This window comes from Phalacrocorax aristotelis, chromosome 2, assembly GCF_949628215.1.
Source record: "Phalacrocorax aristotelis chromosome 2, bGulAri2.1, whole genome shotgun sequence".
NCBI classification, from domain to species: Eukaryota; Metazoa; Chordata; class Aves; order Suliformes; family Phalacrocoracidae; genus Phalacrocorax; species Phalacrocorax aristotelis.
The window spans coordinates 101,112,133-101,135,043 of record NC_134277.1 but is presented as its reverse complement, the minus strand read 5'-3'; the positions used below and the strand labels follow the sequence as shown (position 1 = coordinate 101,135,043).

Genomic DNA, 22,911 nt, shown 5'->3' with positions numbered 1-22,911 from the left:
TTTTTCTTATTGTCGCTTCTGTGATATGCTTTGTTTTGCATCACAGATGCTGCTCATGTTCATCTGTTGTTTATTTTCTGTGTGCAACAAATTTCGTGGACAAGGTTGTGACATTGCAGTGAGAATATAACAACATAAGAAATGCACTACTGTGTCACACCAGTGGTCCCTCTAGTCTGGTATTCTCATCTCCAGAATTGCTGTCTTTTTTTTTGCTTTAAACCATTCTTGTACTGGTGTCACTGAGCACTTCACAGTCCTCATATTTTGGGGTTGGGTGAACAGCAGTTCTGCATTCGGTTTATTCATTGCCTTTACAGTTTTGTAAACCTCTGTTACATTTCCCCTCATTTCCTCCTCAGTAAACAGCCATAGCCATTTTTGCCTCTCCTCAAAGGGTGGCTGCCTCTGCTGTGGACCCCAATGCCCATTGTTGTATTATTTTCATTGGGAGAATCAAACCAGTGAAAAATGGCCTTGGGACAATGAAATAATATGAGCTGTAGCAAAAGAGGACTACATTCCTGGACCATCGAGAGAGAAAGTGCTGGGAATTCAGGGGATATAGAGAACCTAAATTTTCTTTTTCCCTGTACAGATTTTTTAAAATATCTGGACAAGGGAAAAGATGAACAGCTATTCAGCCAACAAGCCGTCATGAAGGAAGGACACTTAGAAGAACTGGGAAGCTCTGCAAGTTCTTTTCATAGGCCATCTGCTCCATAGATCCTAGAATCAATGTGTCCTGAGGTGCTACTCCTCTGAATATGTATGTATATCATGATCAGTGGGATTTGCTGAGATGCCAGTCAAGCAATCAAGATGTGGCAGGTCAGAACACACTGCAGTACACCTATGGCTAATGTGGGTTAGTTTGGTGGAGTCTGAATCCCTCTACATAGACTTAACATGCAGTGGTTCAGAGTGTAGTACAGAGGAAAATGGAAACTAGAGTAAAACAAACATAAAACTGCATTGATTGTACATTTTGAGGTCCTTAACTCTGGAACTAACCAATGTTAAGCAAGTTTTCTAAATACAGAGTAGTTATCTTAAATTTATTTTTTCTACACTAAACTTATTCTGTATATCTTGATTATGATTAATGGACATGTAATTTAGAAACTCATGACTTAAGAGGCAAGGAATTTGTTGGAAACATCTTAATTTTTATGAGAGATGTGGCTATTGATTTGCAAGTGGACTAAGTGGTTTGCAGATTTCTTACTCAAGGTTGCCAATAACTCAGGCTTGTGATCTGTTTGGTAGAATAACCTGTTTGTATTTACCTTTTATGGATTTATTCAAAAGGGTGTGCAAGCAAATACACATTCAGACAAACTAATATATTACAGCTTAATTAAATTAAGAATGGAATAATACATGGATGAAATTAAGGATCCAGGACTGAATCTTTAAGTCAGCAAGTTCCCAAATCATCATATTTAAAGTAGTAGGTAGTCAAATGGAATTATGAAGATGAAATGGAAGACAATTACTTGGAATAAGTCTTGTATCTTGGGATAATTTAGGAGGACTGCATGTCTTTGGCAGTTTTATAGCCAATATAGAGTACCAGACCGACTGATAACTCAAATATTTACTCACAGTGACGCAAAGAGATCTCTAAAATATCTTCTTTGCCAATGCGCAACACAGGGTTGTCTGTTGGGGAGATCATCTGTTGAGTCATATGAAGAGAGAAAGGTTGCAACAGTAGACTGCAGAGAGGAAATGTGCTTTCTAGGCAAGTTCTTTTGAGTCTGTTGCTTGTATAGTTAGCACACAGTTTGGTTTTGCATGAAGGCACAGCTTTTGTTTGGATCTGTGATCCCTCAGAAGTTATGGGATAAGGGAGGTATTACAGTCCCAGACTACGTAAAAACATGACATACAAGTGTGGTTTCTGGTGAGCCGGTTGTGTGAGATACAGATAGAATAAACCATCAAAAAACATTCTAAGAATAGCTAATAACTTAATTCACATATTCTCCTTATGCACACACTTTTCATGACACCCATTTAACCATTCTCAGCAGTTCTTAGATTATTCTGCTCATTTTACAGACCAAGAATTGTGGAAACAGGAAGTGTCCATCTAGAACTTATCCTAATGCTCATTCACCTAAAACCATAAGCAGCTCTTACCTTATAAAATTAATCCTGTTTGTGATTAAACAATCAAAGTTTTCCCGGAGGGAATGTGAAATGTCCATTATGGGGGATACTCAACAAAAACCCTGAGCAACCTGCCTAACTGGTTAGATCTATTTTGATCAGGGTGGGGTAGACCAGATGACATTCAAAGGTCCCTTCCAACCTACATTGTCCTAAGTTTCTGTGATTCCCTATCCTGACTCAATTAATAGGCCTGTGTTCTCCACAGGTAAAATACTTTTCTAAAGCTTTGTAGAACTCCTTGCACCGCAGCACAACTGAACATAAGCAGGTAATTGTTTTCAGCTTCTTAGCTTCCCTCATCTAAATCGTATTCCCCAAAGGCATGCAAGAGAAAAATATTCTGATTTGGTCACCTCCCCAAGAACTTCTTGCTTTGTGTTTCTTCTCTTTCACCCGCACCCTGCCTCTGATGCTGCCTTTTCTCTAGACTCGCTGGTAATGCCTGCCTTGGCATCATGCCAGCTCCATCCCAAAGACTCTGTCTGTCAATTGTGAACTCCTACCCCCGAAATGATTCCCTTCCTGACACAAACTTGCTCAATGGTTAGGTCAAGAGGGAAAAGATAGGACTGATGAGTTTTAGAGGGCAATGATGAAGAGGGGGAATTTCTTCTGGGAACTGGAGGAGAGCACAGCAGGACTTGCCCAAGGCAAGAGGCTCACCCTTCTCCCTTTCTTGCCTGCTGGAAACCCTCTCTGAGATCTCATCCTTAATATCTTGTCTGATCACCACTAAGTCTTCTAACAAGCCGGATCTCTCAAGGCTGATGTTCATAGAAAAAGTATAGGAATGTGAGCTTTGTCCCTCTTTTCTATGTTTTCCTGTAGAAATAATTTCCATGTGTACTCTTACATACACAGACGGCAGTGGCAGCTGGAACACCATTTTAGAAAGTTTCTCGCATCTGCAATAATTTCTAAAAACACAAAACTGTCCAGTGGAACACAGCAAAACCAACCATTTTGATGATTGCTCTGGCAGCAGTTTTTTACAGTTTGCGAAAGGATTTGACTTCAGGGAAGCACTCCTCACCTCTTGCACTGTGGGTTTTCTCCCCTCTCCCTGCTGTATGAGAGTTATTTCCTGATCCTTTACTTTAAGCCCCTTTGCTTTTTTTAGGCAACTTCCAGATATCTGATACAGTATATAATGAGGAATTAGGTTCCATTACACGAAGGCTTAACCTTCTCAAAAAGCATTCAGCGCTTGCCAGAAGTCATCAATATTTAACAGCTGTTGTTATTATGAAATACTTCATAGGGTAATGTGGCTCGTCTGCTCGCACGCAAGGGTTTGAATGGGCGCCAGGCCCCTGTCAGAGCCGCTGGGAGATTGACAGGCGGCGAGGCTTGCGTGACAGCGAGGCTGGGGTTAGTCAGCAGTCTGCCTCCTCCACAGCAGGGACTTCTCCCCCCCCTCCCCTCCTCTTCAAAAGGGCTCCCCCGGACAGGGGGTGGGACATGGTCTGGGGTCTCAGGGGGGCGAGGTGCCCCCACCAGCTCCATGCAAGGTCTGTGGGGAGAGGAGGGCTGCCGGGCGGTGGCACCTCTTTGATGCCCCTCTCGTGCACAGGGGAAAATGGATGGGGCTCACCGAGAAAGGGGAAAAGTGGTTCTGAAAGAAAGAGGGGACAGGATCTGGAAAGCAAACAGTTCGGTTTATACCTTAAATAAATGTCATGCTGTACTCGAGAAACTTCAAAGGGCAGTCAGATTTCAAAGCATCTTTTAAGAAGAAGCAGACTGAGAAAACCGCTAAGTTGGGAAGAAAAACTTCACATTATTGCTAGCATAATTTCATCTGGCGTTCTGGTAGCCTCTGCAACAGGACTGAGCTCCATACATCTTTTATTCAGAGGGTGCGTTTTGGTCCTGATTTCTTTCCCAAAGTGTTTGTGCAATCTGTATGTTGTGGCATTTCAGAGTGCAAACACCCCTTTCATATCATTCGGCAACATATAATAACTGTTCTTTATGTTGTATATTGTTTAATCTCAGCATGCATTTAATGAGTGCTGTCCTTATTGTGACTCAGTGTCCTCTGTAATGCAGCAAGAGGAAACAGACCATTTCAGTTCTTAGCTGTAGGTTTGTTAAGCAGAATTGCTCACACCGAGTGTTTCCTCGTTGTTTTGTTTTGTTTTCTTAGCATTCAGGGTAACACGCACAACTGATTCTTCCTGCAGCTAGACAATCCAGGAAGAAAGACCCTGTTTTCACTTCCTTTCAAGTAACAGTTACCAAAAGTAAGACTTGTATGCCTAAAGCAGTATCTCTGAACCTGCAAGCTAGATTCAGGTATTTTCATCTGCCCAGTTTAAGACACAATTTATCCCCTGGGCATCAGTGGAGGGAAATGGTCTCACAGGTACTCCTCATAGAAGGAAGGGCTTAAAACTGATACGCCTGCATCATACCAAGTCTGAAGAAGACAGTACCACCCCCTTCTTACACCTCAAATGAACCCAGTCAAGGTGTTCAGATAAGAAACAGCATCCCTTCACTGCTCATTTCTCTCCTGTGCTGTTGCTTAACACAGGTAGCCTGAGCATTGCAAGGCCCCTGGGATGGCTGGGGTACAGTTTGACCATGCATTAGTTTGTTACGGAGTATAGCTTGGCAGGTATTTTTCTAATTATTTTCTGAAGAAAGAAGTTGTGCTTGCACAGGAAAGGGTATAGAAACACTTTGGACAGTGTAATCCTATGAGTTTAAAAAGTATGGTTTTATGAGAGTCCTGAAATTTCCATCTCTCTGAACTAAGGAGTATTCTGCAAAGAATAAATGTTCTGTTATTTCTGAGGGAAAGGGAACGGCTGGTTTCATGATGCTTCTGTAGACTTTAAAGTGCCAGGCAACTTTTCTCTTCTTTACAATACTCCAGATTTGGTTTTCAAGCCAAGAGGTTTGCAAATGCAGATAGCGATGCTCGTATCAGAACTGGAGGCTCAAAAGAGATCTCAGCTTTATTCAGTGTTCTGGGGAGAGGCAGTACAGCTGTGAAAGGCTCCAGCACTGTCTGAGATAGTCCCATCCGTCTTGTGGACTTGTTTTTCTCCATTAATTGTCAATTCTAACTCTACATTACCTTTTGGTTTCCACTCCTTTCAGCACTTTCAGATCAAAAATTGGAACAATGTCCTCCGATCTTTGACCTTTCCTTCAAGAAAACTGCATTGGCCATTTTTCTTCATTTTTTCTCCCTCCTCTTCCTCATCCTAGCTGCTTTCCCACCTGCCTTGTATATTTCCACAGTGTTGTCCTGCTGTAGGACACAGCATTTCCAAACTTGTGGGTTTTTAATGTTGCCTGGGATTGCACCATGCTGACTAGATCACATGATCTTGCAAAACTGCCAGCCCTCGTACATGTATATCTTGTATTTATCACCCTATAGTATCAATATGCTCATTCATCTTCTTTGGCAGAACAGCTCCATCTTCTGTTTTATTTTGTCTTCTGGAAGTGCAGTTAGATAAGCTGTGCTCAGAAAAAGGTCTCTGCTGTTCCTGCTTCCCATCCCTTCAGTTTGCCAGTTCTGAACCTAGTAGGTGAGCGCTCTACTCTGAATTGCTGACGATCTAGTACGAAGAGTTGGCTTTCCCATAGAAAGCAGTCCAGGGCTCCATAAAGCTGAAACTTTCCAGTTTTTCACAGCCAATAACATTCATCAGACTGCCTGCAATATCATTTTTTTTCTTGCACCATTCTTGATATGTAGGAACTCTAGCAGCCAGAAGTTTCCCCCTCAGGTCACTGAGTCATCCTTTGCTGTTTGTTATTTTTTATCTTTCCACAGTTTGCTCCTCCCCGCCTACTAGAGACAGTACTACTGCATTCTCTAGCCTTTCATTTGTTTTTGTCATCATAGGCTTCACCTTTGCTCCAGAGGGCCACCATTTTATGTAATGTCTAAGGCTGAGCACAGCTGTCTTGGCATCAGGGCCCTTGCTATCAAGCCACCCATCGTAACCAATACTTAATTTCCTTCAGTTCTACCACTTGATTCTTGGTGGTGACAGGGGTATCATTAGGCTGCTCTGTTTTCTTTCCCGTATTTTTCTGCTCAGACAGATAACATCTTGCAATTTTCCCTCCTAACCCTGTCACATCTTGCATTTCGTCCTTCTCATTCCTTTCTGAAGACCTGTGTGGTTTTCTGCCTTTCTTGCTGTGCTTTCTCCGAGTGACAGGCTATCGCCAGCAGTAGTATCTCCTCTGAGCTGTCACTGCAGTATCAGTCATGCCCTGGGTGGATTAATTCAGTATTTCCAGAACAGGGAGGCAGAACAAATGTGAACAGTGAGCAGTGGCTCTACTGCCTCAGGTGCGAGGAACAAAACGTCCCCGTCTCTGAGGAGCTCTTGCTTCTTGGTGTGAGCGGTGTCATTCATCTTTGATGGTGCAGTGGGACTCCTTGCAGTCCAGGCCAGTGAGTAGGGTATGTTATGAAACGGATGTGTGTGGCCTAACATACTCTAGCTGGCAAAATAACATTAAAATACTTTCCATTTGGAGATGGAATTTATAGTAGCCAGATGAGCTGTGGAACAAACATCTCTTGTGCTTCTGCTGCTGTGTTTGTGTAAGCCTGAAGGCTAACAAACAGGCAGGGAGCTCTGGCCCGCTCATTGGGTAAAATAATAATTTCCACTAATGATGAAGCTCAAACTGGTGGAATTTTCACAACGCCAAAAGAACGCATCAAAAAAATAAACCTTCATTTCCTCTCACCCCTCCCTGTCTGTCCTTTAACCTGCACAAAGTCTGTAAACCACCATGTCAGTAATTACAAAAACATCTTCTCTGAGGAGGGAAACTCTGAAAGAGGCCATTAGAATAGGGGCTGGCCTTTTAAAAATTATTGTCATGGGTGTCCATATGTCTGTTCTTATGGACAGGTATAGTAGAAGGCTTGGCTGATCAGGGAGAAAAAAAACAGTGACCTTTTTCAGTTAGTTCAAAAGGTACACCAAAATGAAAATGCAGCTCGAAGAATCTGTGTATCCCATTCATAGCAGCCTAGCTTGCAAGTCTGAAATCACAAAGTTGTTTTGGCTGGAAAACACGGGTAGGGGTCTGTTTTAGGCAGCTTGGGATTTTCCTGATGTGTTTTCCCATGCCCAGGGGAGGGATTTATTACATCTAACTACACCTTGGAGATGATTGCTTTGGGGTAACGACTGATATCATCACTGGCAGCAAATATTTACAATGTAAGCTAAAAAACATCACAGATGTTCAGTCAGTGTGGTTCTGTATTGCCATCATCTGTTGTAAAATGCTGATGTATCTTGCAACAGTCCCTCACTAGGCTGTTATATTGATAAAGGGCTCTTGCACAGCCCTTTTGAAAGGAAGTGACTCCATTTAGATCATATTCTTGGTCATTTCCAACAGATATTATTCAAGCCATTTAAAAATGTAGAACTTTTTCTTAATTTGGTATCTTACTGAAAGTTTAAATCCCATTGTCATGACTTTTAGCAACAAGCTCAGGAGCATTAGAGGTTTGCTGGCTGTCTCCTCTTCTTATTCTGATTTGGTATAAACTAGCCCTGCCCGTCTCAACCATTCTATTTCGGATTATTAACCATCTCTGGCTGTGGTTGCTCCAGCACTCCTTTAGCTGGAACAAACAATGTGTGTCAAATATCCCAGCTAATCTCACTGGTATGCCCTCCTCTCTCATTCTCTCCATGGAAAAGAGAACAAACAGAAAACTGAATCTCTGTTTGCTACTGGGGCATGTGTATGACCCATCTCTGGGATGGGGCAGTAAGACTGAAGCTGACTTCTTAATTTTTACTGACCGAATGATAAAGACAGGTTCCTGTCGTACTCCCTAGATGATGCAGAAGCCCAAAATATCAAGTGATGTTGACCTTCTCAGAAATTCTTTCATTATCCCCAGAAATGGGATTGTATTTCAGCGATTTTTCTGTGGGATATATTGATATGAAGACATTAATCTGAGTATTCAGATCAAGCAATGATAACCCATGTGTGCAAAGAGCACTCACCAGTTTTGGCTCCCATGAAGGTTTTCATTATTATTAGGAAAAATATATGCAATTTTAATCTACATTGAGAGATTTTCATTAATTTCATGTCATATATGACCTGCTAAAACCAAACTTTAAAACTCTGTTTAAAGATGAAATAGTTTAGAACGCTCCCTTGAATCTTACAGCCAGGCTCAGACTTGTAGCAGTGAATAGGGTAAAGTGAGACTGAAAATAATCTGATGCCAAGAAGGTCAGCACTGAAAATAAAAAACTTGTTTTGGTCTCTTGTCTTCTGAGCTATATAGGCATTTCTTTATATTGTCATAATATATATTTTTATATAAAAAACAACTTGCTAACTTTTTTTTGTTTCTTTCCTGTGGGTTTTGGTTGTTGCTTTATGTAGAGTACACTAATGGAAAAAATATGTTCAATAAAAAATGTGATAGATATTTCATATAAAAAACATCTGGACTGCCAAATATGTATCTATCTCCCTCACAGCAAAAGAAAGTTGTCAGTAACTGAGATCCAGACCACAAAGACAGTAATTCCCAATTAAATCAATGCATGTTAAGTGCCTAAATAAGAATTTTAGTCTAGTGGCCCAAATCGTTATGATTTCTAAATTGATAATACTCTTTCCAACAGCCATGCAAGAAAAGCACTTTAAGAAGCAAGTTGGCCAAACAATAAAAGAAGACAATGTATCTAACAAGACTGCTGTACAAGAAGGTGGACTTCTACTGGAAGTGAGTGAAAAAAACACTGTCTTTTCTGGCTCTAATTTTGTCAGTTTGATCAAATATTCAGGTTAATGGTTTGTGGCAACTTTGAACAAGGTCAGTCTTGGTGTGAGTCATTCAAGAATCACGCTTGTGAGCGCTTCTTGCAAGAGCAAAACTGGCAGTCGTGATAGTCCTGGTCAGTCTCTGGACAATTGTACCTCACACCCCTACACTCTTGAAATTACCAGTGAAGTCCAGTGGGCCAGTTCACAGTCCTTTTTCACTTGGAATGTTAGCAGATGTTTATTTTGCTTGGCCCGTATTTTGAGGGTGCCAACAGGAGCTTGTCTGGTTTCTGATCTGAGTTAAGATTATTCTGGGATATTTTAATTTATCCTACTTCCTCAGCTCTGTGCTCTGAGGGAAGCCATGCGTCCAAAAGTTATTCCTTCTATGTATTTTTATCCCCTTTAGGATGACTTTATATTGGCAGAACAGCATAAAGGGGCCATACTGTTACTGAGAATTGGATCCATTAATCTGGATGAAGAATTAATACTGCTGTGAACTACTGAACCAGCTAGAGCACAGCAGTCCATCCCAGATACATCTGCATTTCAAACACATGATGTAATAATGCCTTTTATACACTGAGGTCCTTGGAAATTCCGATGTGATTAAGACTACATATGTAAAGTTGTTTTGGATAGGATAATATTCATGGTATAAAAATTGTGTTTGAATCACAGCTCCGATATATGTGTAAATGTAAATTAAATAGTAGCCTCCAGCAAATAACTGCTGTATGCTATTAAAGAAAAAAGACATTTTATCATGGGATCCAATACGATAAGTCATTCAAGCCCATGGAATGGAAACCGGCACCCTGCTTTCCTTCCTCTTAATACTTTAGAAGTTTTAAATCTTGTATTTCAAAGCAAGTAGCACAGAGGCATCTGATTAGTTAGTGCCAGTGCCAAAATGAGATGTTTGGCTGTCAGGTATTGTTTGCAATTGTTTCCATTCTCAATGAATAGGGAGTAGAGGGCATAATATAAATGATAAATATAGTATCTAATTTTTAATAAGGCTCTCCTATCTTTAGTCTATGTTTTGTTGAGTGTATATTACATGCCCACAAATTATAATCATTAAGGATCTTCAAACAGTAGCCCTACTGCTACGAGCATGTGGAGAGAACACCGATACATAATTTCAGGTAGGTTACAAGAGAATAATACTACTCAGTAGGTTAATGGTCTCCTTACTACAGGGTATGTAAGAGTTGCATTCCTTTTGAATATACGGGAGATATTTTATCCTGGATCATACTTAATGTGGATCATTAACTAGATGATTAAGTGCATGTTGATATGAATGTATTCACCAGGCTTCGTTTATGGGCACGTCTGGCCTAGAATAAGAGGATGAGTTTTCCTTAGGCCTTGCTGGGAATGTTCTCTGGGGACTGAGTTTGGCTCAGATGCTCATTCAGTGGCCATGGCATGTGAAGAAAAGCGGGGTTTTTTTAATTGTTCGACCAAATTCACCATGTTGATTATTAGGGACTGTGGGGTTTTAACAAAATAGCTGTATTTGTGGTTCCTTCCAAGGAGAAGCAAACGATCTTGCTGGTGGTTGCTGTACTTTGTATAGTGCCTTCTGAATCTGGCCACTTTATTGGCTCTCAAAAGATATTTTTCAGCTATCAAAAGCTGCTTTCCTTCTCATGACACCACCTTGCACTGTGCAACCTTTCTTAGATGCTTTATATAATACAAACCAGAATAATCTGAATCACCAAAATATGTGTGAATAATACTGTCCCTGACTGCGATGTTAACAGAAAACCAGGGTTAATTATTTTAGGTTTTTTTTTCTAGTGGGTATGATCACTGTGCTCTGTGTATAGATAAAAATATGGAATAACAAGAACCCTAATTACTGGTAAATAACGTATCTGTGACTCTCAAGTCTTGGAACAATGCAGTGCTTCCTCTTTCAGCTTGAAAGAAAACAATGGAATTAGGCTGTCTTCAAAGTATGTTTAAAATGTTTTTTATTTCTAAAGGCCTGTGCCACGACATGTGTTTTTTATTTAAGATTTTATAGAGATTTTTTACAGCTATAATCAAATAGCTTTCATCAGCAATCATACAATAAACAATGATAGCAGATTATCAAAGACCTTTTAGTGGAACACAGCAGGTATCTAAATAAATACTTTCTTCCAGTGTTTTAAGATCACTTCTTCCGGATAAGAGAGTCTTTTCTTGCCATCTTTGTTTCCCTTTGGAGGGAAAACAGACAAAGCGCTAAGAATCAAAGTCCAGTTTTATTAATGGTCTTTTTGAGTACACCCCATTCTTGCAATCTTTGCTCTCCTTGGAGACTTCAGACTCCAACTGTTTGACTGCAATAATGATTTTTAACTTCGCACTTTCAAAATATTTTCCAAGACAGGTGGTATTGCAACCCTTGTGCCACATGCCTTCTGGCAGAAAAGGGCCACATTCAGTTTCTGAAGCTTGTTAGTGAATATTTAAAGAGCACTGAGCCAAACCCATAACCAGAAAAGCGGGAAAATAAATTGCATTGGCAGTCAATAAATCCAGATAGAATTTATGGGGTGATGGGGTGGAGAAACACAATAAAATGGTGACTTGGAAAAATAAGAATGAATCACTAGTGGGTATCTAGGCAATATCCTTGATTGCAATAATCATCTCATGGCTGTTAGCCGCCTCCTACTCTTCCTCCCAGCTATGCTGCACTCACAGTCTCAAGCCCAGACTCAGAGTCTACACTGTTGTGCAGGTAATTCTTTGTCCCAAATGCATGTGTAATTTTCACGTGTTATACTATCCTATCAGAAGAATTAAATGTCCATTGCCAAGAAGGAGGCCCTTCTCAATGACATGCAGTCAGGCAGTGGCCCCATCATCACCACTGACACTGTTTCCTGTGTAATTATCAACTAAATACTAAGCAGCACCCTGCTAAAATTGTCACTTGGACTTTACTGACCACTTCACAGTGGCTCCTGCAGTTTTTCTGCTTGTTATGGAAGAAACACTGATGTTCAAATTTCTGCCTCAACACTTGCTGCTGAAGGAGATGTCTTGATGTCTTCCTTCCTTTGTTATGTCTATTGGTCTTCCATTCTGCTGTTGTAGGCTGCAGCATAGGATTTATGGTATCTCTGTCTCCAGATGTACTGGATATAATTCTTTTCAGGTGTGAAAATAATGTTTTATATCCAAAATGTCACAAAAATTAGAAAGAAATCTGGATGATCCAGGCAGCTCCCAAACAGATGCTAATGGAGTAAGACTGCCTGATTCTGTCATGCCCCATCTTGCTGATGAATACTGATAAAGGCCAGACCTGGCCTGCTTTGTCATTTCCATGCTCACTGGCAGCTTACACTCTTTCAGGGAAGGTCCAAGTTGTTTTCAGAATGTTCCAAGCCACTCTTTTTCCCAGTTGACAGGCAGATTTCCACATGACTCCTCTACTCTTCAGGCTTCAGGGCACAAGAATCACATTTTTGTGGTTTTGTCTCATATTTTTCTTTATGGCTGCACTGAAGATGCCAGTCATCATACTATCCTGGTATTTCTTATTCAGTGACACTATACACTCATTCTTCCTGAGCAGAGATAGTCAGCTATGCATGCCCAATTCACCTTTTTCCTGCTGAAAACAAATAATGATATACAGCTGAATAACAAAGTATTGGATTTGGTTGCTATTTCACTATAAAGCCCATGTGCGGGAGCAAGAAATGCAAGGACCTTTCAGGCATAATGTGAATCACAATTCAGAAGGGCGGCCGCAGGCTTAACATGTCTCTGTGCAGAAAAGGAAAAAACCATAGCCTATTTTTCTCTACGTAGTTCAGAGTGACAACAGGCTCCCTTACAAAAGCCTCCACAGCACTGATCCAATGGCAGAATCACCTGCCCTTCAATGGGAACATCTGCACCTCCCCGGTTCTGCAGCCCAGCCCACCCCACCCTTCTGGAGCTTCTAGTGGTAACTACGCCAATCTTTATTCTTTTTAGCGTGTCAGGAGACTGCCCAGGAGACCCATGCAGTCAGTGTATATGCTTAGCAGCAGGCTGCTGAATGCTTTGGAATCTCCTCCTGTATGAAAGAGACTTTGTTTCTTCTGGCCAAACACAGAACAAACCTCTTAGTTTTCACCAATGGCAGCAAAAGCAAATTATTGACATTTTGTATATTAATCTATGGCAAAGGTCTCATTCTCCACCCTTCCTAAACAGTACTGCAATTGCAACTTACTTACTCAAATTTTTAGACAAAGACATTCAGATGCCTGGCATCTTAAACAATACCTTAAAATCACACATATGGTCTTTTATTTAAAAAGAAATAGCTTCTTCAAAATCATGTCTGTCTTCAGGAGAGGAGAAAAACAGTGAAAGCTAGTTTGGGTGGTGTGGCCCTTATAATTCTCTACTAGTATCAATAATTGTAGCTTCATTACATTAATCACTTAATCATCTAAAGTTGGATTTTTCAAACTGAGCTTCCGTGTTTTTTAGGCGTGCTTTTGTTCTACCATTTAGCAGATTAATTTTGCTGATTTGAGTTGTAACTAACATGACTAGTGAGATAGTTCAGGTATCTAGCTACTGAACAAGCAGCATTTGTGCTTGGAATTGACTGTTGGTGCAAAGCTACAGCATAATCAGGTATAGGCACTTTATCATTTAGACAAGTCCTTTATATATTATTTTTTAATTCCATATCACAGATTTGGGCACTATTGTGAATAGGAAATTTTGGCTCTTGCTTGGTAGTTCCCACTGAAGTCAGTGAGGCCTTTTTTCATTACCTTGAATAACAAATAGAGACCAAGTCTTCTTAATCAAAACCAACGAAAGTCAGACTTTTTATCTAAGTAAAAGACTCAGGATTTGATACAATGCAAGCTTGAAGCATATTATTTAACATTATGTCATTACCTTAAAAGCGGCTGCAAATAATAAGCTTTCTGGGAGTTACTTTGAACAGAGAGGTGCATGTGCACATTTTGGCAGTGAAAGGTACTTCCAGGTGGCTTCTGCTAACAGCTTGAACTAGAGTTCAAGTTTCATTCCAAGGCAGTTGGAAAATGATACATTAGAAAACATCCTATTGGTGCTGTTCTTCACTCTGCATAAGGAAATAACATAGCAAGCCCTTTTCCCACTTGGTTTCCTGTAATTTTTTAAAACTTGTTAGTCTAATTCCACTTCCTCCTTCCAAACTGATTTATGTAATCAGTACTTGATAAAACTGTGCTCTTGAAAAAGGTACTCCAGTTTGAATTTCAGTCTGAGAGCAAGAGATTTTACTCTTCCTGTTATTTTTTAATTTCAACTTGAAAAGGAAAATTGGGAGTCAGACAAAAGTGCGTGGTTGTTATACAGGGCTATGACCAAGGCACAGACTTCAGAAGTCAAAAGCTGGTAGAGAAAGACTTTTTGATTTATTCTGGTCTTCAATTCCTTTTCAGCTTCCAACAGTGCTGACTCTCTTAGTACAGTCCTTCTACAGTAAATCCTGTTAGGTGATGATACAGTGCTTCACCTTTTAATCTGCTGGTTTAAAATGGGGCCATCAAAATAGGAAGTTCTCAAGAAAAGCTCGTGGTCTCAGTGCATCTTCTTTTTCAGTTAATACAACTTTTAAAAGTTACCTAAACAACCCTTTTGCTTTCCTTTGTTTTCAAGCATGAACCTTCTCCCAGTAATTCAGATGACATGATTTAAGCTGACATTAGTCACTTGGGATGACTTACAGAGAATTTATCCATGGAAAAAAAAGCCATAAACGGGGTCAGGAGTAACTTGCCATTTTATCACATGTGTACATTCACTTTCTTCTTGCCAGGCGCAGGCAAAACACAAAGGAACATTTCAGAGGCCCTGGTCCTTTTTTTTTTCCTTAGCAAATAGGCATATTTCTAAAATCCAGACTTGAAATTTGGCATGGCCACAACTTTGTGCAAAAAATATTCTTTCTGTTGCCCTTTAAACAAATAACTAATGTTCTCACTTATTCCTTCTTTTTTTTTTTTTTTTCTTCTCAGACAAATCTGGTCAGAGAAGCCTGTGACCTCTAAATTCCATTTGCTCTGTCCTCCAGCCCTTAGTTCTACTGTTAGGACTGTAATGATCATGATGCTGCCATAGCACGGAGGTTTCTGAAATAAAGGTGGTGGCACCCTCCAGCTTGACAGAGGGGCAGAGCAAAACAAAAATATGTGATCCTCTCCCTTCAGATTCTCAGCCTAAATACGAGACAAGTGATGAAAGATGCATTTCAATGGGCAACACACTCTGTCGAAATAATGAACAAAATTGTAACCACGATTGCTAGTACTCATAGTGTATGAGCAGCTTGACCTTTGCCAGGACTTTTGCAAGGGTTTTAAGGAGGGATTTGAGGAGAAAAATCCGTTACCCCTGCAGAGGCTTGCATGTAGCCTTTAGCAAAATGGGGAACTCCATGAAGTGCTTGTTTTCAAATCCTGCATATGGGTAAGGGTAACATGTTGGACTGGTGAGAGTTAGTACTTCGCTTCTCCAACATGAAATGATTACAATTGAGGGGGGAGCAAGCTGTGAGCAAATTGGAAAATCAGGACAAGCAGTTTATGTTTAATGTCATAGAGAAGAGGGAGTGGGCAGCCAGTGCAGGTGTGCAGTGAGGAGAGACAGCATCCTCTCTGTTTTGCACTGGCATCAGAAAAGTTGGCTTCCATTTGTTAGGGCAGAGGCAAACCTGCTGTCATATGAGGAGGCCTAGCTGAAAAATTTTAGGTGTACCAGTGAATGGAGAAGCTGTCCATCAGCAGCATTAAGGTGTGTATCAATTAAGGTCTTAAGAATCAATAAGCTTTGGGCACAGACCAGATGTGGATCTGAATTTAAGAGCACTGTTGCTGTCTCCAGACTGTTCACCACAGCTAACTCCACCCGAGCTCACTTTTCACAGCCGCTTCCTCTGTTCCTGCTCAGGCTATTTCGGTGCCTCTGGAGATGGTCCAGCGGCCACGTGACTTCCTCCCCAACAAAACATATTCTCCCATTTCAGCTTGGTTAGGTTTTTTCCTCACTGACTCCGGAGCTAACTCTTGGCAACTGTTCTTGCCAATCAATAGGTTCAATATCCTTATGTGAGCACTGTGTTGTGTAGATGCACCGGGATTTAGTCTGCTGCTAGAGCTGGACTTCTTGCATTCAAGCAATGAAGGCAATCATAACACACTGTTGCTTCCATACAAGTTTCTTTATCAGCATTTGCTTTTGGGGAAATGTCCTGTTAGAGAAGATGGAAAAGTTGTGTACTGTAAAAAAAAAACAACAACCAAAAAAACCCACCCAAAAACCAAACTCAGAGGAAATAGAAATACGCTTTAAATAATGCCTGCGTATTATCATAGATAATTGCAATCTTACATTGTTTGACTGGTATTCAACTGGTTGAAGTGAAATTGTAAATTAGTAGCCTAATCTGTATTTATAGCTGACACTTTTTTCCAGTGTATTTCTCATTCTCAACTCCAAAAAACTAATGAGCTGCAGCCTTGTTATCTTCTTAGTAAGGTGAAGTGACGAGCAAGAAAGCAGACCCAGGCAAGATTGGGTGTTGTCTTCAGAATTTTTGCAAATTTGCAGTGATTTTGTTTTGTCGTTACGAAAGTTTCAAAAGGAAAACTTACATATTCTGCTAGAAATATTGAGTACATTTCAATTTTACTTTTTGCCTACCTCAGTAAAACTTGAATATGCTATTTGATGGGTTTGAACTGAAAAGAAAGCTGCTGTTAAAAAGCATGATGTTGACGATTAAATGTACTGTTTCCTATTAGCAAGGATAAAGTATTGATTTGGAGACAGGAGGACAGATAGGCATCCTTCAGGTAGTTCTGTTTCTATTCCAAGAACTTCAAGAGAAATCACCATCCTTCTGATTTTAACTGTCCCTGACATATTATGAGTAGAAAAAGAAAAATGAGATATTTTGTATCCCATTGTAACTGCAGTTCTTCCAGGAATTCCTAGCTGCAAAAGCTGATGGTGGCCAACAGCAGGCATTTTCCCCAACATGTTTTATACCTTCCCCCCCCCTCCCAGTACTGCAATGACCCCAGAATTCTCCAGTAGCAGAGACTGGGCTTTTTTTTTTTTTACCAATAAGAAAACAAATGTCTGCTCAAACTAAAGCAGGGGCTTGCAGAAGGGCCTTAGAGAGGGGTTCATCTAGTGTGTAACTCAGCTTAAGATTTGCAGTCATTACTGCTGGTTAGAGGAGTTGTGTCTAACTTTCCAGCCTCACCTCCTCCCAGACAATCCACTATCATCCACTTCATGCCTAGATTAGAGAAAGTGTTGCTTACCTCTCTGGGTTGCTGTAACACACGAGTAGCAGAATTCACACCTGTTGCCGGTGTGGGACAGGGTGTGTTTTATACAGGATGCAAAACATGCATAAGATGATAGCTAGCACAATAAGACTGTGCCCAGAGTCAAATTCAGGAATGCCACACTCCCTGAAAAATCCACTGTCCTGAAATGGTGTTTAAAAAAGCTGGTTTAGCATATATTATTGAACAGTATGTGAAATACAGATTGTTTTGCTCTTCATCGCACCCCCTGAAATAGTTCTGCTTTAGAAAATGTGATATATAGTGCTAAATACACAGGAAAATAGTGCTCTGAAATTAGGGCATCACATTCTGTTTACAGTCTATAGGCTACAACATTGTCTTTTTTAGGTTTTGATTCCTTACAAAAAGAGATGACTGCCATTCATGCTCGTTAACAGTTTGCAAGTACAAATAGAAGTCAGCTGTGGATGGAATATTATGACAGCTTCTTCTCTTCAGGACTTGATGCACTTATATGTAAATAACACTGAAAAAAAAAATCCAGACATTTGGTACTTACATATGTCTAATTGTCCAACATGTTGGATAAATATTACTCAAGACTCTTTCAGTAAGTTATTTCTGTGAAAGATAATGGGTAATCTTACTACATTTGCTATTGCAAAGGCTACCTAACTAAATTTGTTATTACAAGTGCAGAGTAGTGAGCAATTAATGCTTCATTTTGAGTCTTCTCAAATGGAATTAATCAGGCTTGCATTTTCTATTTTGAAATTGTTGAAGAGAAGACTGAAAAGCCCAGAACAGCTGCAGAACTCAGGAAGAATGAAGGGCTGAACTTGCACTGAAGATACAATATCGCCCCAGCTTTCCTTCCATCTGTGAATACAACATCTGCTTTTGAGGAAGTGAAATGAGAAGCTGCATAAATCAATATAAAGATTGTTTCTATTTCCAAGTGTAGTCCAAGGCATAGTATTTGTGAAAGAATATTGACAGTAGGGTTCCGTTACTGGCAGAGCACCATTTTGATTTCAATATCATGATTAATGAGGAGGCTAAAGGAAAAGATATACAAGATTATGTCATACTTTAGTATCCTTTTGTGATAACTGCTAAGGTAAATGACATGTTACCATGTTACTCATCCAAGTACTTGCTAGCATATCCAATAATCATAATACATATAGCTATGTATTAATGAATAAAATGTGGTTTTTTCTGACAATTTTATGATTAATGATTTGAATGTTAGATTACTATAAATAGTCTCCAGTACTTCTATTATGTCCATTAAACTCAGGCAGTTTTCATATACTCACTTCCCATATGAAATCCTAATTGATAATGCAAAGAAAAGAATAATGTTTTTTTTTTTACAGTTAGACATGAAAAAATCCACCAAACCTTGCCATCAATAGCAAGCACTGCTGGTGTTAATAATTTCTTCTAAACAAACATGCCATATAACAAATTTGTACTGAGGTGTTTGCTGTCACCCATGAATTCACTTTTGCAGCAACAAAACCTTCCCTAAGCTGTCCTTAAGCTATTAGTCACTAGTACTGCTTGTGAAAACAACGGGATTCAACTGGCATGCGTCTCTCTCTAGAGTGCACCACATCAACTTTCTGCACATACAAAGTCAAACGGTGCTTCAGCTCAATCTGCATATAGCTCTCAGATCAGTTTGCATACAGTTGTTCTTTCACAGTACCATCTTGGGCAGAGCAGTTGGTTTTGAGGTGCTGGGCTCATCAGACACCAGCAGTTCATGCATATAGTGAAGAGAGGCCCTACCCCAATGACTTGAAACAGACTAAGCAAGCTTTGTTATAAAAGCTTAGCTTGGAAGGAAAGTCTAAGGAAAGAAAAACTACATTTACAGTTTTGCATCGTGCAATCAAAACAACTTTAAAGGCAAAGTTTTTCTTGGTTGTGTCCAATACTTATTACATATCAAGCATACAAAACCCGACATCACCATGGTTTAAAATTCATTTACATGTGTGCGCACATTACAATCTCAGCCTCCGGGGAACTACTATGTTTTCTTGAAAGTTTATAGCTCACAATTACCAGAGCCTAATGACTTACATTTTCCTAACTGATTTCCAGGAGGCCAGTTTTTTTGTCTGCTGCCTCCTGACAAGCCACAGCATTCCAGCTCCCTTGTTAGACTGAAGACACATATATAAACAAGTATCCCCAGAGTTTCCCTAATTCCTTGGTGGAAGTGATGGGATACCAAAAAACGGAATAGTGAGAAATTTCACCAGCCAAATGGCTCATAAGCATCCACACCTTTCAGATGGCACAGTTGTTCCCTCCAACAGTAAATGGGAGGGCCAGGGCTCAAATTCTTCTGGCAATGTGAATGATCTTTGAAAATTTTGCTGGTCCCTGCTCTGGGTAGTGCAGCACTAGATGCTGAATTTCCGTGCTGTGTTTGAGGAGCCTGAAATGATATCCAGGCTCAAGGAGATAGGCAGGAACGTGGACTTCATTTTACCTGGGAAGACAAGAGGAATGAAAGGGGCATAATGTTCATACATACCTATTTCTTTCTATCTTAAAAGAAACATTTCTGCTGCCTGTGAAAACCAATCAATCAGATTGAACACTTTCCCTTCAAAAGGCTTCCCATATAAACCCACGGCTATAGGCTTCTGCCTGTAGGACTTACTTCCTCTTCTGGCTCAAATGATGGAAATTCATCTTCTGTTTTGTTTCTTTTGCCTGAAAACTAAGCAGTACACGCAAGCCTTTGATCAAAACTGAGTGCTAAAAACAATTCTGCCACTCCTCCTTTGCATGAAATAGTGCTTACTCACAGAAATATTCCTTTTGAAGTTGCTTTGTAGATACCAGAGAAATGCATAAGAGTCCAGAGGGCTAAAAGATACTGTACTTGTTGAGCAAAGGCCATATTTTGATGTCACCAGATACAGTATTTCTGAATAGTCTTTTATGCGGGGTTTTATTTCAGGGTTCTGTAAGAGTTTCTTTTTTTTTTTTTGGTTTATAAAGAGAACCTCAGGGATTCCAGAGGGATTTTTGAGAAGGGCAATTATGAGTCCTAAAAACACCAGTGGAAAGAAATACTGATTCACTAAACAATACAGTTAAAGACAGAAGACACATTAACTGTCTGCATTTTCCTCCTAATATTCATAAGACAAGAATGAATATATCATTTCCAGAGTTTTTAAATAGCTACTTATTTAGATCATCAGAAAATGGCCCCATCCCACATAGGATGCAAAAAACCCAGCGATCCACTATTAAATCAAACCGTTCCAGATAAACTGCGAGCCAACTGACCCTGGAAATTTAGTACCCAAGTTGCGTGACTTGAAAATCTGTTCAAAGCAAGGCATGGCTGCAGGCCTTGACTGTTGTACTTTAGTAACCATAGTAACGTGGTCTCTGGAGACCTAATGCTAGTGAATTTTCCTTTATTTCAAGGAAGAGTAATAAGAGAAATGTGGCTTGGAACTTGTTCTCTCTCTCTTTTTTTTTTTTTTTTCCCCCCTCCCCTCCTTATTTTTACTATGCCATGACCTTGACCAAAATATCTTTGAAGTACTTGCTGGCTGATTTTCTGCTATGGGACCAGAAAAAATATCAGGATATATAAAGGATCTTGCCAAAGGAAGTCCTATCTTCCTAAAAATATTTGCCTTCATTCCCAAAGAGAACCTCTTGACTAATAATGTTTCGAAACCTTCTTAATGGAAGGAACTGATAACTTTCATCTCACAGCTACTGCAGGCACCAGAATAATGTCGTATTTTCTTTGAACTGACAGATTAATTGTTTTTTGTTTCAGTAGCAGGTGCAGCTTTTCGTGAGTACATAATTGGATGTACATGTTTTTTCAAAAGAACACAGGCCCCTGTCTGGTGCCAAGCTCTTTTTTTTTTTTTTTTTCCATTTGGGAAAAAAAAAAGTTATTTCATTTTTTAAGTACAATGTAGAAAACTCATGTAAGTGTTTTTAAAAAGCCAAATACAAACAAACAAATGTTCACAATACATACTTAAGTCTGTCTCACATGTTTCAGCTATTATCCTGGATTAGAAATTCCATCTGTCATTGAATCCATACGGTTTACCAAATGACAGTTTACAACCCTGTATTTTCTGCGAATCCAAAGTTAGTTAGTTTTTGTTGCAAAAGTTTTAATGTCCACACTAATGTCTTCATGTGTGTGTGTTTCTATGTGTGACTGTGTCCCTGTGTGCTTGTGTAAGTATCTGCAAATTGCTAAAAATTGTGATAGGATGCAAGTGGACTTTATTGATTAAACCACACCAGCTGTACACAAAGTAAATAACATTGACGTCAAGCCATGGAGTTTGGTTATTTTGTCCTCTAAATCCAAGAGCCCTATCCTAAACTTTCCATTATTTCTACTGAAAGGAATAAAGAGAAATGAGGAGAGCTGCCTTTACTTCTCTGTGCTGGCCCCCCTGTGTTTTGGGCAGACGTGCTTACATTAGGGAGTGTGATCTTCACGGGTTTAAGGCTGGTCTGTGCCCTCTTTTCTTTTTCCTCCTCCCAGGTTATCAATAACCTCCCATTCACTGGGAATGAGAGAAAGCTGTCGCCGAGACTTTTATTTCAGTAACTCAGAATGTTTAAAATCATAAGTGGAGCCATATACTTTGTTGTCCTGTTTAATGTGAGACCCTGTAACTTAGAACAAAAAAGCTGGGAATAGTTTTTGTTCATTGTCATGGACTGAAGCTATCTCTCTTCCACTCAGTCTAACAAATCCCCAGGATTCTGGCCAGAATAATGAAAAGTCTCTAGGCACTGTAAAGGGCTTGAGTATGGAGTTGTATATGATACCTGAGAGATTTATCTGAGAGGTCAGAAGAGGTCTTTTCCTACTAACTTGCAATCACTACTACCTACTTCTGGGGTACCAGATCTGTGCTAACACACACTCCTCCTTTTCCCCAGCTGTGGTAAGTAGGTAAGAAAAGTATAAATCTCAGCCCAACTCTGACTCTATTCAGAGTCCTCTGTGCTACAGAAGTCACGTTTCACACTGAACTGCACTTTAGGATAGTATTGAGGAAAGAGAAAAATTTGCAGTCATGGGTAAGACTCACTGAAGTTTTACTCCATGCCCAGCTCGTCTCTTTTTAGTGTGGTTGAAGCAGCAGGTTTCCCAGCTACAGTGAGGTTTAGACACATGGAATTTGTGTTAATCCTCAATAGATTCATGTGGCTCCACAAAAGTTGTTGTTGCACCAAAGTGGGTTTTGGTTTTCCTGCCTGCAGGGCAGAGCATCTGATGTCTGCGTTTGGGGTCATGAAAAACCAGGCGATGCTTAGTTAAGAGATCTTAACTCAGAAAAGGACATCAGTATTTTGAGAACAAAACAAAAATAAAGCAGGGGAAGTTTGTAATTCTCTTAATTTACATACCTTCCTCAAATCCATACTTGTTTCTGGCTTCATCTAAACACGTGGCTCCTTGAACTTTTCCTCCACTACTTCTTTCCTCTTTCTCCCTTTCACTCTTCCTTAATACCTCCTCTGACCTCACAGATGTTGTTGCCAGTCCACTGAT

General features: G+C 40.0%; 1 protein-coding gene across 2 annotated transcripts in view; it reads left to right on the top strand.

Moving 5' to 3' along the window:
• AHRR (aryl hydrocarbon receptor repressor) overlaps nt 1-22,911 on the top strand; it is an 86,752-nt gene that overhangs the window by 49,059 nt on the left and 14,782 nt on the right. For both annotated transcript variants that reach the window (XM_075084481.1, XM_075084480.1), the window contains exon 4: nt 8,841-8,941. In XM_075084481.1, the coding sequence (XP_074940582.1) occupies nt 8,841-8,941 (101 nt within the window). The remainder of the gene's footprint in view (nt 1-8,840; nt 8,942-22,911) is intronic.